A 19,641-nucleotide genomic window follows, 5' to 3' on the forward strand; every position below is an offset into this window, starting at 1 on the left:
TAAGCCAGGGTTAAAATATGCAGCATGCTTTACACTTAGGTGACGTTGATCAGACAGAGGACTTTAGATCACACGACAGTTGTAATGAAAATGAAAACTTCATTGATGTAACTTCTGTAACTTTGTGTCTTTGTCTATCTCTGTTGTTTGTATGTGTCCATATGTGTGCTCATTGTCTTGTCATAGGCGACTGATGTGAGGCCAGCTACACAGAGATGTCAATCAATTGACAACTCTTTGGCAATGGGGATCTAAAGGAGGTAAGTAAAGATGGACTTAATCACACTATTAATATCTTGTACTTCACTACCTTTTATTTAAATTATGCTACTTTCACAAAGATTTTAGTTCATTCATACAAAATACACTTCAAAATTACCTGCATTTCACTTTCTGTTTAGAAATCAGATAGAAAGACAAATCAACTTTGTGAGCTCTCCAGCAGCCTGTACTAGAAGAGGTACTTAGCAGCTTGGAGTAGTACAGTTAGCTTTCCTATTAGCAGCTTTTGTCAGCCTTGATGGGGTTTTTATGCTTTCATTTTCAACAGAAAATGTTTAATCAGACCCATCCAACAAAAGTTTGCTCGCTGCAGTTAATAGGTTGTCTTCAGTCCTCTATTATAAAAATATCTCACAGTATGACAGTAACATCCGTTGGAGATCCTTGACAGTAGATGGTCAGCTAGAGTGTTGGCTCAAGCTATGGGTCTGCTGTGAGGTCAAGCCTTATGATGGTCCAAAAACAGCCTAATCAATTAGGGATCTAAAGAAGATTGAAAGAAGATAGGCGCTAAAGATATGATTCACGCTTCTTTTGCAGTCAGCTGGTCATTTTGGTCCCCACCTCCTCAACACATCCCACCACTGAGCTGTTCCCCTCTGTCTGTGTCTATTGTGGGCTTCTTAGGCAGGCACAAACACAGGATTACATTTCTGAATATAAGAGAGCATGTACCGAGATAGAGAGAGCGAGACAAGGAGAAGCAGGTTAAGGGATAGTCCACTGAAAAATTTTAATTCACTCATTATCTACTCACCACTATGCCGATGGAGGGGTGGGTGAAGTGTCTGAGTCGACAAAACACTTTTGGAGTTTCAGGGGTAAACAGCGTTGCAGCCAAATCCAATCCAATTGAAGTAAATGATAACCAATTCTTCAAACGTAAAGAAAAAACAACAGAAGAAAAACATAAAATGCCTCCATACTGCTCCTGTGGTGTCATCCAAGTGTCCGTAAGCCCCGGCATTCAAATTAGAGTCAAAACGGTGTCATTTACACCATGTTTTTAGCGTAAATGTCCTCCTATATATGTTCACGTTCGCACTCACACACCACAAACTGCACACAAGCTCTCGCCCAAGGGTGTGCAGTAGCATCGCTACTTCCGGTAGCATCGCTACCTCTGGATGAATTAATTCAAATGTTTCTGTGAACTATCCCTTTAAGCCCACTCTCTTCTCTTCTCTTCTCTTCTCTTCTCTTCTCTTCTCTTCTCTTCTCTGGAAAAGCTCTGTTGAATCATAACAGTCAGTGGGCGCAGTTGTAAATATCTAGTTGGGGGTGGTCGTATGGATAGAATGATGACAGAAAGGGAAAGATAAGGAAGGATGGCAAAGGAGTTGTTGATAGCCTCGAGCATTACTTAGGCTCCCGCTCTATGGAATTTCAGTGGCTATTTTGATTCTTCATAAAATCTCTAAAGCTTGAAGAAATCGTCATGATTTCCTTCATTACAGAATAAAAATTAACGAGAAATACACACATCAAGGAATTAACTGTTCATAGCAAGTGGTTCTCACTGCACGAAAAAACTGATTTACGCCCCTGTAAACACCTGCAAAGGTCCCTAATTCCCAGTAGTAAACGGCTGTCTACAGCCTGTGAAGTCCACGTTCGCCTGTGACATAAATTGTCAACAACAAACCTCTGGTAATGGGGTCGTAGGGGGTGGTGGGCGGGTGAGAAGCGGAGCGAAGGTGTGATCTAATTAGCATATGAATCGCAGTGAAACCCCTGGCGAGAACTTATCTCACTTCACCATTTGATGAAACCACAGACCTTTGTAACAAAGTGATTGGCTGTTGATCTGTTGCTATTGGTCACCCTGGACCATTATAATACAGACTTGGGTAAACCCCTCCCACACAATAATAATAATAATAATAATAATAATAATAATAATAATAATAATAATAATAATTGCTAATAATTTATTTATTTATAATAGTTATTAGTAAGCCTATACTAAAAGCACTGCAGCTAATGAAGACTACACATATATCCATGTGATACTTGATGTTATATGTTGTATATATTGTAGAGAAAAAAAAAAGTACATGTTGAGTCAAAGCTTTATTTACACACAGCACAGATTGTGTTCAAATACAACTGGCCTAGTCAGTGAAAATAAATTTGGTGAAGCTTGAAATGTGTCTGCCGCCTCTCGGTCATAAGTTCTTGGTGGCACTCTGTCTGAATGTGCTCCAGTTTGTAGACGTCTGTGGTGTGTAGCTGTGTAGGTTCTAGTCTCATTTGAAGTGTCGCACACAGGCTGGCGTGCTCCTGGCTGTGGAAAGATGGATCCACATCATCTGCCACCAGCACTCTGCCCCGCTTTAATCAGCTTTAATGTTGTGCATATGATAGATTAAGTGTGACACCATGAAATGGTCTGCCTTTGGGCATTCAATAAATTTGGTTATCAGAAAAAATATTGAATATTAATATTAAATATATTAATATTAAATAATAACTTTAATTGATTAAAGTTACCTCGGGGCACCACCCTTCAAAGGAAGGGAAAAGATAGCCAATTTATTGATTAAGTATCATGAAAATACTAACTACAAATTTGGAACTCTGATTAACAATTAAATTAATAACTATAACCAAAATTACCATATAGATAGTTAGCAAAGTTGAAGGATATGGAGGTTGGCAGAATTCACACTTTAATGAAGACAACATTTGTTAAAGAAAAACATTTATTATGAAGATAATAAAGTATAAAAACACAAATTACTAAAGGTGTACTTACTATGTAAATATGTGTATGTGAGTATGTGAGTATGCGTGTGTGTGTCTGTGTGAGTGAGTGTGCTTTCAAAATGGCGGCTGGCCACTATGAAGATAACTGCCCCCCCCCCGGAATGTTTACATGTGGATGAGGTCAGAGAGATGTGTGGGGAGATATGTGTGTGTGTGTGTGTGTGTGTTGGGGCCAGGTTAGAGAAAGTAGCTAGTTGCATGCAAAGAAAGGCTGTGAAGAGCATAACATAACTAACATTAACTTTCAAATAACTGATAACCAAAATATCACAGCAGCACAAATACAACTTATAAACATCACATGGAATAGAATAAACAGTCTTTGCTTAGCCTAGTATAATTATTAAGCCCAGTTGTGTTACCCGTCCATGAAAAGGGGAAAAAAGGGTTGATGTGCTGTTTGAAGTCCAGTGAAGTGGTCTTGCTGGTTTGTGGCTCCTGTTTTTGTGGTTCTGCTGTGCGATGCAGCTCTTGTTCTGAAGTTCTTAGGCAGGATTTTTGGAGGGTTTTAGCAGTCTGCTCCAGGCAGGCCTGCTTGAAGGTTGGTAGAGCTTGGGTAGGGAGGAAGTTTCCCGGCCTGGAGAGCTGGAAAGCTACACCTCTCCTCCATGGAGAGTTGAGTAGAAAGAGAGGTGAGCTGGTAGCTGCACTTCTCCTCTTGGAGAGTTGAGTAGAAAGAGTTGAGTCGAAAGAGAGATAGGAGAGGGGGAACTGGGCTTATATTGGCCTGGTGACCTCATGGATCATGGGGCCCAGAGTGACCAATAGTGGTTGAAAGTTGTGTCCAGGGCGTGTTTGAACACCTCTGTGTGAAGTTGAAGCACCCTGGGAGACTGAGTTCTGGAGGCTCTGCTTTGTCTCCAGAACAAAGAAACATGTGGTCAGGATTTGAATACACATGTAGGCCAAACTGTAGTTCACAAATACCAGGTCCCAACAGTAATGATAATTATATAAGAAAGCTCAATATAAGAAGATGATTTAAACAAATGAATGTTTTTCATCCTTCTTTGGTCAGACAATTTCTTGTCAGCGCTGCTTTGGAGATTTTCCTCTTTGAGTTTTTGTTTTTGGTCTTTCTATCTTTGTTTTCTTTTCATATGAATAAAGACGTGACCGCCTATCATATGATAAATTCTAATTCACATGAGCAAAGACGTAACCGCCCGTCATATGATAAATTGGTACGGTTCTGAGACCAACCTATTTTAAAAGTAAGGTGACAAAGCAAATGAAATAGTTGCATATTATAATTCTATTCTTCCAACACATGAGTATCTTATAAAAAAAACGGAAATGGCCACGCTAATTCACCATAAGAAGATCCACAGTAAAAAACACAATTACCACACAGTTACCTAAATACAATGACCTAATTTTCCACACTGCAAATCCAGACTTGCAGCTAGAGCTTCGACCAAATGTGAGGGGAGCTCAGACATTGAAAACATAATGATGAACTAGATCAGATAAAGTAAACATATAGAGAACGTTTTTTATATAGCACAATGCATCTCTTTTTCAATCTTACCCTTGCTCTGGTTCGTGGCGCCTCATTTGCCTCAGAGGTGTGAAGACGACGGACAGTTCCAAAGGGAAAAAAAGAAGAAAAAAGAACAGGACAAAAAAGTCCCTCTTATGAAAAAACTTAACATGAGCAAACGCTTTAAGTTTAAGCAGTTCGTACACATTTGAACGTTCACTATGTCTGCTCAAGCACTCATTGCTTTCGTCTTCTTTTACCAACTTTCTCTCTAATCCCACATTTGTTGACACGCTATTCAGATTTGCGAGTTACTTAGCTTAGCAGTTAGCAATGGCTTCTCTCTTTAGCTTAGCTCTTACCATAATTTTGGGATTGAGGGCCCGTCTTAATCTAAAAAATCTATTTGTGAGTGTTAAACAAATGCAACGGTTAGAATTTGGACATTAAATTTGATTAGGTCTATAAATTGATCAAGAGCAGCAGCCAATTAGAAATGCTGAACGTGAATTATTAATTATAGTGATTATTCCAATGGAAAACCAAAAGAGGAAAAAAGCCAAGGTCTGGGTTCTGGAACAAAATCAGAAAGACTAGAATTGACCTTGTGTGAGCTTTGAGCTTTGTGTTTATCTGTCCGCCACTTTACTGTGGGTTGCAGTGAAGTTTATTCCAGCTGAGGTGCACCTGAACACATCAAGTCCAAGCAATTGTGGCACTTGTAATACATGCGAAGGACCTGTCCGAATCTCTGTTCCATGAGATCTCTTCAGGAAAACAAGAAGAAGCAGTCTTGTCTTTTCCCAGTAACGATGGGAATATTTTACAACCAGAGTTGCAGAAAGTAGCATTGGACTAATGTCTCTCTGGATGTCAAATTCTTACATGTCCGCCTGAAAAGGCTGCACCACCCATGACCTAAAGTCATGATCTTTGCTGAATTCAAACTAAACTTTTTTTTATCACACTTTCTAACATGATAAAAAACATACCCACACAGACAAATGCTTGGGCCTTTTGTCCATCAGTGGGCCTCATCGTGTGATGTGTGTTTATTTAATTTGTTCTTAAGAAGTTTCTTAAGAAAGCTATATGTCAGATTCATGACACATTCTTAAATTGCAGAATTGTTCACACTTAAAAAGTTATCTAAGCTGAACCAGCACATCATTAGCAATGCAGTACTGCATGATTTAAATAATATAAATACTCAGGTCATCCTGATGGCTGGTCTGATATATTTACACTGTAGTGAGTTTTAAGAAGAAATTTCTTCCACGATGTGGAATGGATCTGTGGACGATAAGGCAAAGGGACTCTGGGGAAAAAGTGAAGTCAGTAACATGTATTGATGAGATATTAATTTCTTTGATATGATAAGGATGGAGAAGAGGAAGGAGAAGCTGGGAAGAGAAGCTCCGTGTGTCATGTGTCCCCTGACATTCTAGACCTATAGCAGCATAACTAAGAGCAGGTCTAAGACAAGCCTGGACCGGCTCTAACTATAAGCTTTATCGTAAAGGTTTTTAAGTCTACTCTTAAACGTACAGATGGTGTCTGCCTCTGAAAGTGGGAGATGATTCCACAGGAGAGGAGCTTGATAGCTGAAAGCTCTGGCTCCTACTCTACTTTTAGAGACTTTCGGGACGACAAGTAAGCCTGAATTCTGGGAGTGCAGTGCTCTAGTGGGTTGATATGGTACTATCAGCTCTTTGAGGTATAATGGTGCCATATTATTAAGGGCCTTGAAGGTGAGGAGGAGAATTTTAAATTAGATTTAACCGGAAGCCAGTGTAGTGAAGCTAATACAGGAGAAATGTGGTCTCTTTTCCTGGTTCTTGTCAGGACACGTGCTGCAGCATTTTGGACAAGCTGCAGAGTCTTTAACGACTTACTGCTGGAGCCTGATAATAAGGAATTACAATAATCAAGCCTGGATGTAACAAAGGCGTGGATGAGTTTTTCTGCATCTTTCTGCTGTGGGAGACATCTTCAGACTTGGGGGTGACAATTGCTCATGTTACTCTGTTAGCGTTTGTATATTGTTCCACATTTTGGTCTCCTTGATGGTCTACATTAAAATCTTCTGCATAAGACATCAGCTGCTGCCTGAATTCTCCTTTCCCCAGCTTCAAGAAAACTTCCATAACAAATGTGAATCAATTTTACCTGCTTTGGTGCAAATGCAAGTGACAACAGCTGCAATGGAGAGGAGATTATTCTCTAGTTTTGTGGTCTGGTAGTGTCCTTGTCACTACTGATAGTATGAGGCGATACCTACAGCCCAATCCGGTTGCACAGGTAACCCAGCTACTCCAGTATAAACATCTGTACGTGCAGTCACAAGTAGGTTTGCTGTGTCTCCCAGCACAGTCTCAAGAGCATGGAGGAGATACTAGGAGACCGGCCATTACACAAGGAGAGCTGGAAAGACTCCTTGAGGGTGGCATGAGGGCCCGACGTCCTCTAGTGGGACCTGTGTTCAAGGCACTGTGCAGCTCGATTGACATTTGCTAGAGAACACCAGAATTGGCAGGTCCACCACTGGCACCCTGCTCTCTCACATATGAGAGCAGGTTCACACTGAGAACATGTGACAGTCGTGAAAGTGTCTGGAGACACCGTGGTGAACGTTATGCTGCCTGTAACATGATCCAGCATGACCGGTTTGTCAGTGGGTCAGTGATGGTCTGGGGAGGCATATCCTTGGAGGGTCGCACAGACCTCCATGTTATAGCCAACGGTACCCTGACTGCTGTTAGGTACCGGGATGAAATCCTCAGAGTAACTCTCAGATCTTACACTGGTGCAGTGTGCCCTGGGTTCCTCCTGGTGAAGGACTATGCCTGGCCTCATGTGGCCAGAGGGTGTAGGCAGTTCCTGGATGCACGAAGGCATTGATGCTATCTACTGGTCCTCACGCTCCCCTGACCTAAATCCAATGGAGCACCTATGGGACGTTATGTATTAGTGCCTCCGGCACCACCAAGTACCGCCACAGACTGTCCAGGAGCTCACTGATGCCCTGATCCAGGTCTGGGAGGAGTTTCCCCAGGACACCATCCACCGACTCATCAGGAGCATGCCCAGATGTTGTCGGGAGTGCATACAATTTTTTAAAGCACAGGCTAACCCTAACCCAATAATCAAGCCTGGATGTAACAAAGGCGTGGACTAGTTTTTCTGCATCTTTTTGAGAAAGGACATGTCGGATTTTTGAGATGTTACGTCAGTGAAAGAAGGCGGGTCTAGAAATTAGTTTTAAGTGAGAATTAAAGGACAAATCAGGATTGAAGATCACTCCCAGGTTCCTGACTGTTTCATTGGAAGCAAGGGCAATGTCATCTAGCGCAGCTATATCATTAGATAATGTATCTCTAAGGTGTTTAGGACCAAGTATTAGAACCTCTGTTTTATCTGAGTTTAATAAGAGAAAATTGCGGGTCATCCAGGTTTTTATGTCCTTGAGACATGCTTGAAGTTTAGTTAATTGATTACACTGTTCTGGGTATAACTGGGTGTCATCTGCATAGCAGTGGAAATTTATAGAGTGTGTCCTGATTACATTACATTACATTTCATTTAGCTGATGCTTTTATCCAAAGCGAATTACAATAAGTGCATTCAACCATGAGGGTACAAACCCAGAACAACAAGAATCAAGAAAGTACAATTTCTTCAAAAAAGCCAAACTACAAAGTGCTATAAGTAAGTGCCATTTAAGTGCTACTAAATTGTTAGTTAAAATGTTTTTATTCAAGGTATAGTCGGAAGAGGTGTGTTTTTAGTTTGCGGCGGAAGATGTGTGGACTTTCTGCTGTCCGGATGTCAATAAGGAGCTCGTTCCACCATTTAGGAGCCAGGACAGCAAACAGTCGTGATTTTGTGTTTAGCTCGCAGTGAGGGAGCAACAAACCGATTGGCAGATGCAGAGCGGAGTGAACAGGCTGGGGTGTAACGTTTAACCATGTCCTGGATGTAGAATGGACCCGATCCGTTCGCAGCACGGTACTAATGTTTTGAAACGGATGCGGGCAGCCACCGGTAGCCAGTGAAGGGCGCGGAGGAGTGGAGTAGTGTGAGTGAACTTAGATAGGTTATAGACCAGTCGAGCTGCTGCATTCTGAATGAGCTGCAGAGGTCGGATGGCACTAGCAGGTAGACCTGCCAGGAGGGAGTTACAATAGTCTAGGCGTGCCTGATAATGTTTCCTAGTGGATGCATATATAACGAGAATAAAATTAGGCCGAGCACAGAGCCCTGTGGAACACCGTGGTTAACTTTGGTGAGCACAGATGACTCATCATTAATTTGCACAAATTAGAATCATGTTAATAATAATAACAATAATAATAATAATAGTGGTCCACCGATGTATCGGCCGTATATCGGTAGCGGCCGATATTCGCCTCGTTTACTGCCATCGGCGTATCGGTAATAAACTTGACTTTCACCGATAACATTGGCCGATGTTCATTGGTATGTTTTCTGCAGCCTGCCAATCTGGCATCCAGATTATGGTACACTGACGCCGGGTTTACACCGGGTGCTGAAGCGCCGCGCCGCGCAGCGCAGCGCAGCGCCAAGGAAAGCCAGGCGCCTCCCATCCACCCCCTGTTAAACCTTTGTGCGAGCGAGCGTATCGCGCCAGGAAACAGACTGAAAAATTATTTTAAACGATATAAATGACATATTTTATATGATATAAATGATCAAATATGCATCCCATACTTTGTATTCCCCTTCTGTTGTCCTGGAGTTTTAATTTTCCCAATTTTCCCAATCACATAATTAAATGTCCCCCTCTGCCCATCCACTACAGCCACACAAGCAGTCATATAGATAAAAAGAGAGAGAGGGCTAAAGGCTTGCTTGGAGAATACGTCATTTACCCCCGACACCCGACATTGAACGGGTTACATACAACAACAAGCGGAGAATCGCGGGCTGACCGGCGCGGAGAAATGTGGGTCCGGTGTGCACATGCGCAACAGGTACTACATACAAACAGCAGAGACAATGTCGGCAGCGTGGGATTTCTTCACTGTCTCAGAGAAAGATCGCCGTTTAGCAATTTGCTAAATTATTTAATGCTTGCAATTTGCTAAATTGCAAGCATTAAATAATTTACAGTTGAGATGATGTCTTGAGTAGGCCTGGTGATACTGTTAAATGTTTGGCTAAGTATGTGTCTATGTCCATCCATGGCATCTAAAGTTAAACTTGTCACTTTTTCTGTTTTTCATATTATTCAAGTAATAAACAAATATCGGTATCGGCTATCGGCTATCGGCTAGATTGTTGTTTTAAATATCGGTATCGGTATCAGCCAAGAATTTCCATATCGGTGCATCCCTAAATAATAATAATAATAATTGTTGTTATCCTGCAGCTCTTGAGTCAGAGATATCTGCAAAGAGAGAGAGAAAGAGAGAGAGAGAATATGGAAGGAAAAAGACACATAGTTAGTGACATGTATTAAGATAAATAAATGAATGGGGGGGGCAGAGACTGTATTCAAACATATAGTGCCAATGGTTTTTAGTGCTTCTATTACAATAGTGCTATAGTAATTATGTTATGATTTATTATATCTGCTATCCTGTTAAACATTCAAAATTTTACATTTATTCAGATAATACAACTTGCATGCTTGCATTGCTTATTGTCAGACACATCAGCCAACACAAACTGATCTTTCGATGAGCTCTCACTGGTCTCGATGTGGTATGAAATGCAAAAATACCATCTTTATTCTCTTCAGAAAAGGTATATGTGTGTTAACAGTACCTCCTGGGAACTTTACAAATGACCTAAGGATTAGTGGACTACCACCCTCTGAGCCACAGCTACTTCAGAACATTATTCTCTCATACACCAATAATACAATCTGCAGTTATGCCTTGTTCTTCAAAAATGTATTTCATGTAGTGTGACACATCCAGAGACATATATAAATAAAATTGTTAAATGTTCAAACCATATCTTTTTCCCTTGTAATTAAAATTTGCTTTGCAAAGTGTTAGTTTAGCTGAAATTTATCAGCATGCTTTGCATCACTTTGTTAGTGCAAATACAAGGGTGCATTCATGTTTCATTCTTACTAACACTTAGGCCCAATCCTATTTCACCCCTTCTCCTTACCCCTACCCCTTGTTTTCGAGGGTTATCTTGCCCCTTGAAACGGAGTCACAAGGGGTAGTGGTTGAAAACTTCAGCTATGAATTGGGACAGCCCTTCAAGAAGCTGTTACATCACCAGTAGTCGTCGCGAAAACCAGACACGTCATCAGTAGTTGTCGATGTAAACAGACGAGACAGTTTTGCCTGGGATGTCATTGTAATAACATTGTGGAGATCTTAAATAAATCAATGCTATTGTTTGCAGTTTCTAAAGTGACAAACCTATAATATCCAAATGACATCTATGCTAATGGATTTGGAAATGAAAAACTTGGATGCTCTGCATTATTTTACATACAAATCAAAAGCACACAGCTTCAGGCTGCTAGCAGTGGTCTGTAAGCAACCCTGCAATGATGCTTTGTTATTAGAGGAGCAGTTAAGTTCAGTAGCCTCGCTGCTTTACGCTGGTTAAATCAAGTGCATCGTGTATCTTCAAAGAGGGGGGATGCAACATGAAATAATGTGAAAATACGGGATATATCATGCAAAAAAAACCAAAGGCACTTGCAGAAAATTATGACCATAATACATCGAAACAATATTAAACTACGATATTACAATTGTTATCGTAATTTTTAAATCCTTATTAATGGAGAAAATACTACATCAGTGTCTCTCTCTCCCAGCTTCCTGCTGATTCTCAAGGCATGCCGGGAAATTCTCATAGCCCTCGGTTTGTGGGTCTGAAAAAATTCTGTTTCGAGGGCTGTACAGCCCTAACACTTGGCCCTCCAATTCTCCTGTTGAGATTACTTGTTTTTGTTTACAGCATATCAACAAAATCGGCCCTTATCACCATATGCTCTCTTGGTGTCTTTGTCAGTGTCGTCTATGTGTATGGCACCATATTTTAATTTTTGCATCTGTCATGTGTTACAAATGTCATCAACATACCCCATAACATACTCCCAGTGAATCCTGCAGAGGATCTCTTGCTGTATTCTCACATCGGCTCCTTTGGACTTTCTACTGACTTCATGTAGGGGACTGGCTTGAGAAGGTTTGCAGAAAGAGTTCAGTGCATGTCTAAAAGCAGATTCAATAACCCGTTGGTGTAAATGTGAGTGTGAATGGTTGTTTGTCTCTGTATGTTGACCCTGTGATGTACTGGTGACCTGTCCAGAAAATATTCCACCTCTCACCCAATGTCAGCTGGGATTGGATCCAATCCTCAAAGGATAAGTGGTATAGCTAATGGATGAATGGTATCCAGGATAGATACTGTAAATGATACATGAGCATCTGTTATAGTGAATGATTTTCATTTTTAATTTCACTAGCGTCTATCACACACAGCTGTGGTTGCTATGGTGACACATCCTCTCTCTTTTTAAGGCAAGGAGAGACAGAAAGAGAGATAAAGAAAAGAAATACACACGCACACACACACACACACACACACACACACACACACACTCCCATAGTCCCTTTGCAGGCACATTTAGCATAATGCATTTCCTACCCTTTAACCTTAGCTCTCAAAACTAAATGCCTCACCCTGACCTAAACCTAACTCTAAACAAAGAAGCAAGTCTCAACCCTCAGCCTTTTGAAAAAGGGAAGAGTGGCCTAAATTTTCTCACTTTCCCAAAATGTCCTCACTTCGTAAGGTCTATGCACAAAAAGCTACACAAACATTGAAGTACAAGTACACACAATTTAGAATTCATATGCAGCGTGCTAGTTAGCATATGCTACGTGTTGGTTAAAGGTTTCCTTCCCACTGGAAAGTCACATCATATCTGTAACTGAAATGGGAAACCCTGAAAGATCCTGAAGATCAAGTCAATTCAAACTCAAAAATTGTGATAAGACAAAATATTTAAACTGTTAAACTACTGTATTTGGGTCATTTTATATGAACTACTAAATATGTCTCGCATAAACTGGCCATTTGTCACTCACAATATGAAGGTAGCTCTAGGGAGCACTTTTGGAATTTGCAGTCCTCTTCAGTGCTGTGGTTAGGGTCACAGGGTGCCAAAACTGTCCTGTTAGAAATATCACTGTATGGAAATTGCAGACTAGTTGGATACAAACAAAACATCTAGGACACAACGTTTATTGACTTGGCTGCAAGGTCGGATTTGTCAAACCTAGTAACACAAATACAGCCCCATTGATTTATGAATATGTGAATTTAAAGAGATGGCTAAGTTGGTACAAACTGAACTCTTATTTATCTTGCTATTTAATTCATTTTTGATGTAGAACATTCTGACATACTTATTGGAGCTATCTTGCTGGAAATAACACTGGACATCCACAATAAAAACACTCTTAACACAAAGACACAAAATTTGAATTTTATAGAATTTAATATTGAGGTAAATCTCTTGTATGAGGAAGTAAATGTCCATTGGACTACATTAATAGAGTATGCTGTCTGCCTCCGTTGCTGCTATCAACCTTTAGAGGGTGACTCAAAGGCTTTTTGTTCACCAGCCTCCATTTAGCCCTAAATAACTTGATCTCAGCCCTATTTTCATTCCTCCTTCCTCCTACACACACAGCATCAACCCAGCCTGCCTGCCACATATGGCTCTTTGAAAGATGTAGCAGGAGATGGTGGTAAAAGATGGGTGGTTGTTTGGTTTTACCAATGAAATCTTCTCTCACTTCACCTCCTAGAGATTAGCATTGAAGTGTCAGTTGTAGAATTAGCTCTTGCTCTCCATTCAGTCAGGAAACAAAAGCGAGTATAACAAGCAAATGTTGGTGACACCAGTAGACACTGTTCCATTTCTGATTAAGGGTTTTGGTTTTCTTCTTTCTGCAGCTCATTTTGTTGCATTATTTTCACAGGACACTATCCTTCACCAGCTTACCACCTGCCAGAGCTGCAAAATGTGTTACAAATTGAACATGGGTTTCCATGGGCAACACTACACTCTACATTTAGCTTTTTTTTAAATCACGTCGCTGAACTACAGTACTAAAGTACTGAAGAACTAAAGTAATTTGTACTCCTGATTTGGAATAGAGTCATATGAGCTATCATTCTGTGTTAAGTACAGAGCTGGAGTCTCTGGAAGCAGGGAAAACAGGTCCATTGCACTTTTGAAACAGTCTGATAACATGATTTATTTTGTTTAATTAGTCTGGATTTAATTTTTAATTGAACTTTAATTGTCTAAATCACAATTTGTTTTGTTTAGTGTGAACTTATGTGCTGATATTATTTCTTGAAAAGTAGTTTATCCTCTGCTTAGTACCTCCATGCAAAGTCTTTGCAGATTGCCAGATACTGTTTGAGATAATGGGTTTTTGGTTTTCATCTGGCATGCATCGCCCATGCATCTTACACAGCATGTTTCCCAAACGTTCTCTTTAAAGCTTTTAAATCTAACAGGACTTAAACTGCAACAATTTCATCCCATCCAAATGTGATTATTTTGCCCTACTTCTTTTCAACTTCTGAGTGCACTGCAACACAAATAAGCCAGCAACTTTTTAGATGAATATGAACAATATAAACAAAAGGAGCAGTGTATAATTAAAAGACATAATTTCGTGACAGGAAGGCTAGGCGATAGGAATTAGTTTTGAGAAGTTTTTTTAAGGAATCCAAAGACTTTGCTGATCTGATTATTTACTGTTCCATAGGGATGAAGCTGAAGGCACAGTCTCCCCTGCCTTTGCAGAGGGAGCGGGGAACAGTTAAAAGAGTTGGTTGGTTGATCTGATGGGTCTGGAGGTTGAGTATGGCTCTAGGAGATCTGAGATGTATGAGGAGGAAGAATTATGTTGTGCCTTGTATGTAATAAGCAATGCTGCATTTTGAATGATTTGAAGGTGGGAGAGAGATACCTGATTAAGACAGGAGAAAAGGGCGTTACAGTAATCTATATGGATTAGGACTTCAAGATAAGCATATGTTTGATTTTGGACAGGTTTCTAAGTTTAAAAAATCATGTCTGTGAAAGTTTGGTGATATAGGTGTCGGGGTTGAGGTTTTGTATATTAATATTTATATTAAATATTACGCCAAGGTTTCTGACTGGGGGTTTTGACGTAGGAAGACAAGGGTCTGATACAGATGGGGACTGTGGTGAACTTATTAGGGCCAATTTGGAGGACCTCAATTTTGTCTGGGTTCAGCTGAAGGAAATTGCAAGACGTCCAGTTCTTTATCGCATCGTGTTGAACACCGCATAGTAAAGGAGCTTAAGAGGATAGAGTGTTGAAAGTATCTGTTTGAGAGGTAGGAGTGCTTAAAGCAAAGTCTGAGATACCAGCCAACTTTTGAAGGCGATCAAGCAGGATGGAATGTTCAATGTATCAATTGTGATTAGGTCAGACAGGATCAGGATGGAGTGTTCGCCATTTTCTGTGCGCATGAGGATGCTGTTTATGACTCTAACCAGTTCTGTTTCAGTGCTGTCATCTAGATCTATATTGTTGTAATAGTGTGCTTTCCTCTATCAGTTGTCTATGAGGCAAGGCAATTTTGGGTTCAGTATCTTTACTGAGGAAGACCTGGATCGACCCGCCAACGTTCTCATCTTCTGGTGTAGAGGACGGCCGCTCTAACCCCTGGAATATATATATATATATATATATATATATATATATACTGTATATAGAAATGTACGACAATTATGAGGTTAAACATGCCACTGTTTACCTACTTTTAAAAAAGCCCCACCTCGATTCCTTCCATTGTTACGCAGATAACTGTATGTCCTGGCACCACTGATGTTGCTCACACTTTATCCTGCCTTGCTGACATTTAAGATAGGATGCCAGTTAAACAATGCTACCTAGAAGTCATCATAATTACAACCCCTGGCCCCAGCACTAGTTACATTAACAGTCTCTCCTCTAGTCTGGGTACCTTATCCAATTATCTTTGCGTAAAGGTGTTATATTATATTATGCACTTTATTCAGGCATCAGTAAGAGAAACATTCAAAGCCACATTTCCCGTAACTGCTCATTAGTGTGTATGTGAGGGACTTTCTCATTGTCGAGCCAATTTTGTGTGCGCCATTTTATGTGTTTGGTTTGTGACTACAGTCAAGTTTGATCAACACAAGTTTTGACATTCAGTGGTTAAGCTAACTGGTCGTAGAACAGTTATATAACTGGTCATAGATCACTGGTCAAGTAGAGGTCAAGCTACACATAATAATATCTTCGGCAGGCAAACTCAACATCTTCTTTTAAATCTCTTCTTAAGACTCACTTTTAGCCAATTACCTATTTTTAACTGTTGAGATTTGTTTTCAACAATTTCATATTATGTTATATTGTTAGATTTTGTGAATCTTACATATCTTATTATTGTAAAGCTTTGTAACTTTGGTTTTGAGATGTGCTATATAAATAAAATTAATATTATTACTCACATGGGCTCATTTGGACAATCTTTTTCGTAGGGGGCTGGAGAAAGTCTGTAGCCTCTCACTCTGACATTTGCATTCTCATATACAGCCCCACCAGAGAATGTCAGTGGATTATACGGAGTGCATAACTGAAAGCAGCTTTAGTAACATTATATGGCATAAAAAAGGTTTTCTGAGGGGTAAGCTGTGTATTTGAATCTGGTTAGAGTTACATGCTTTCCATGTGTCTGTGTGTGTTATCTCTGGGTGTTCTGGTCTCTTCCTATAGCCCAAAGACACACAGGCTAGGTAAACAGGAGACACTACATTGCCAGTTAAAATGAATGTGAGTGTGAATTTGTTAAGTGTGATAGACTGACAACATGATAAACTCTAGTACCTTGAGTTACGCAGGGGATAATTTGCAAGCATGAATCAAACAAAACACAAAATATATAAAGAGTTTGTTGTGAAAAATCTGAACTGATCAGTTCTTGAAATAAGTATGTTTTACATTCTTGCTGATTTTCATTATGTATGCATGATGTAATGAACAAAAATTGAGTTTTGTCCAGTTTTAGAATGTTTTGGATTAAACTCTGAACTTTACATGCCATATTTTTCTGCTTAAAGCTCTATACAACACCAACATACTTTAATGTCAGGATACATTGGATTCTATTTCATTCCCATGGTATGACTTGTTTGTCTATGTTGGACTTGTTGCCTTTCATTAATTCTGTCATGTTGCTCCTCTCTCTTGCTGTCTTCCAGAGTCTGCAGCTCTCCTCTCAGGGACAGTCTTCTGCAGCCCTTGGTTGATCACGGGCTTGTCTGGCATCTCTCATCTATATCTTTCCTCTTTCCATCCTCCCATCCTTCCCCCTGTCATGAAGGGCTTATCTAGTAGTCGGAGTCACCATCATGTGGTCTCCTATGAACCATCATATGATCCACTGGGTTACCATGTTGACCGCAAGCCATATTTGATCAGTCAGATGGACATGCCTGTGCCCATCCCCATGCCGCATCCAGCTGATCTGCCCTTCTACAATTCTCAGCGTACCTCGTACCCCTCTGACAGCAACAACATCGTCCCATATGGAACCTTCCCAAGGAGGTGCCACTCAACCTCCTCATCTCACCATCCCGAGGTAAAGGATGAGTGTATGGCCATGGTACCATATATAGGAGGAGGAGGGGGAGGAGGAGGAGCTGGAGGAGGCTATGGAGGTAAAATGCCCAACCGGGTTCCAGCACACTTTGCAGACCCATTTGAGCATCAGCTATCATTTTCAAGAGAAGGCTACCATACACTGCAGTACAAACGAGGAATGCAGCCCCACAGTGGGGGGATGTCGGCCAACAACAACAACAATGACAGCCCTGGGAGAATTCGTCACCTTGTCCACTCAGTCCAGAAACTCTTCACCAAGTCACATTCATTGGAGGGCCCACACCACACACAGTCATCAAAAGGGGCCAATAATGGGAGCATTAATGGTGGCGGTGGTGGTGTTGGAGGAGGTGGTGGTGGTGGTTCAAGGGCCTGCCCAGAGGGTGAAACTCCATCAGTGGGAGTGCGCCACCGGAAGCGCAGCAAGAGCCGCGAACGCTGTCGTTCAGCCGAGCCCAAGCATCGTAGCCACCACCACCACCACCAGCAGCTCCACGGCTCAGCATCTGCTCCGGGCTCTGGATATTGGAGCTCAGATGACAACCTGGAACGGGAGCTGTGTCTTTACCACCCTCACCACCACCAACCACCACCCTCACCCTCACCCTCCATTTCTCCCTCACCCATCGCTATGACAATGGGCCGCTACCCCAGCAACCACCCCGACATGTTCCCCCAGACGCCCATCCCCAGTCTGTCTTCCTCACAGTCCCAGCAGTACTTCATGATGGACCCTTACGGCACACTCAATGAACATACACACACCCATGCACCCCATGGCCACACACACCACCATCCTGCACTCAAAGCCTCGCGGAGCAACAATGATGTGAAGTATGCAGCGCCATCAGCATGTGTGCCAGTTAGTGGTAGCAGCAGTGGCCGTATCGGTGGAGGAAGTGGCCCCTTGCTGCCACTGAGTCTTGTGGATGGGCCCCTGGCGAAGAAAGGGGCATGGTCATCGAGCCTAACGGTGAGCAGGGCGAGAGAGGTTTACACCAACAGCAACAGCTACAACCACCTACGAGCCAGCGCAGGATCCGGTAACCTAATCCTAGATAGAGCTCTAGTCAAATCTAATGGCAGTCAGCAGCAGGAGCACTCTTGCCATTTCTTACAGGTAAATAATTCCTCCCCGACTCCCATTCAAACCCAATCGATTCACCCTTCTACCCTCTGTTGATTCCCTTTCCCTCACGATTTATTTTCCTCACTTATTTTTCCTCCAACACACTGGTGTCCGGTCCTGTGAAACTTCAGGTTTTCAATCCTTCCAAACACTACTCTCTCAGGGCATTAGCTATCACTGTGTTCAGGCTGCTAAGACACAGTTCTGAAGGTGTCTTGACATTCCCTTAAGTCAGTGAGCAGAGTAAAGAAAGGTGTATTTAATGATACAAGACATCTCTGTCTTTTCTTTTCAGCTGAACATCCAGTGTTCTTTAACAATTTGGCTCTCTGGTAAAAATCAATACTTCCTTATTTAGAAAAAAAACGATATGTTAAAGACTAAAATCAATCTCACCTAATATGCTGTCTTTCTATTAAAGCTTCAAGTAGAAGACAAGCTACATTGGGCTGTGTGGATCCTGCAGTATGACTTGATCAGTCTGAGCCTTCTCATGGCTCCATGATCACCACAAGCTTATAGCTTTTGTCTTTTGAGGGACATAGTGTTTTACATGATAGTTGTACAGGTAGCTTTCTAATTAAAAAGATCTGCAGGGGTTGGACAACAGTCAAGAGTGCTTAGGACAGGTGTGTCCCTGATTTTATGTTTTTTAGTAAATGGAACTTTACATGACAACCATACCAGGTGTTAGTGAACAGCATTTCAGTTTGCTTGGCTGGTCTGAGTCAAAGCCAAGAGTGATTTCTTCCTCAGTTCCTGCATTGCTTAGTGTTTGGGTGGAATGACAACTGAACATTTACACTGCAAACATGACTGGATATCATCGGCTAAGGCTGGGGACACACTAGAGCTGGCCTTTCAGCATGATGCAATCTTGACCACATTCATCAACTTTACATTCAAATTTTACTATCTGCAGGATATCAATCGATCCTATCAATCCGTCTATGTGATCAGCACCACAGACAATGGATCCATGGATTTTTGGAAAGGTTGCTTTAAAATGTTTTGCATTATTTAGTTGGTTAAATAATGTATTATTATTAATTTATATAGATTTAAAATGATAGTATGTATTATTTATGATCATTAGGGCTGCAGCTGCCATTCACTATTTGTTCAAGTTGATGAAATAGAAGAAAAAAAACATACTTTAACATTTAATCAACCATCCAACCAACTAATGAAATGCTAATGCTAATGTGCATGAACAAAGTATGAGAAACAGATAATCTAATAGTAGGCTTTAAATGCACACAAAAAATGTTCATACTATCGATCAGTTG

At 41.1% G+C, this 19,641-nt stretch overlaps 1 protein-coding gene across 3 annotated transcripts in view; it reads left to right on the forward strand.

The window, feature by feature from the left end:
• LOC118117721 (disks large-associated protein 1) overlaps window positions 1-19,641 on the forward strand; it is a 109,840-nt gene that overhangs the window by 15,324 nt on the left and 74,875 nt on the right. For all 3 annotated transcript variants that reach the window (XM_035170215.2, XM_035170216.2, XM_035170219.2), the window contains exons 2-3: window positions 187-260; window positions 16,821-18,343. In XM_035170215.2, the coding sequence (XP_035026106.1) occupies window positions 16,937-18,343 (1,407 nt within the window). In that variant the 5' untranslated portion in view covers window positions 187-260; window positions 16,821-16,936. The remainder of the gene's footprint in view (window positions 1-186; window positions 261-16,820; window positions 18,344-19,641) is intronic.

This window comes from Hippoglossus stenolepis, chromosome 11, assembly GCF_022539355.2.
Source record: "Hippoglossus stenolepis isolate QCI-W04-F060 chromosome 11, HSTE1.2, whole genome shotgun sequence".
NCBI classification, from domain to species: Eukaryota; Metazoa; Chordata; class Actinopteri; order Pleuronectiformes; family Pleuronectidae; genus Hippoglossus; species Hippoglossus stenolepis.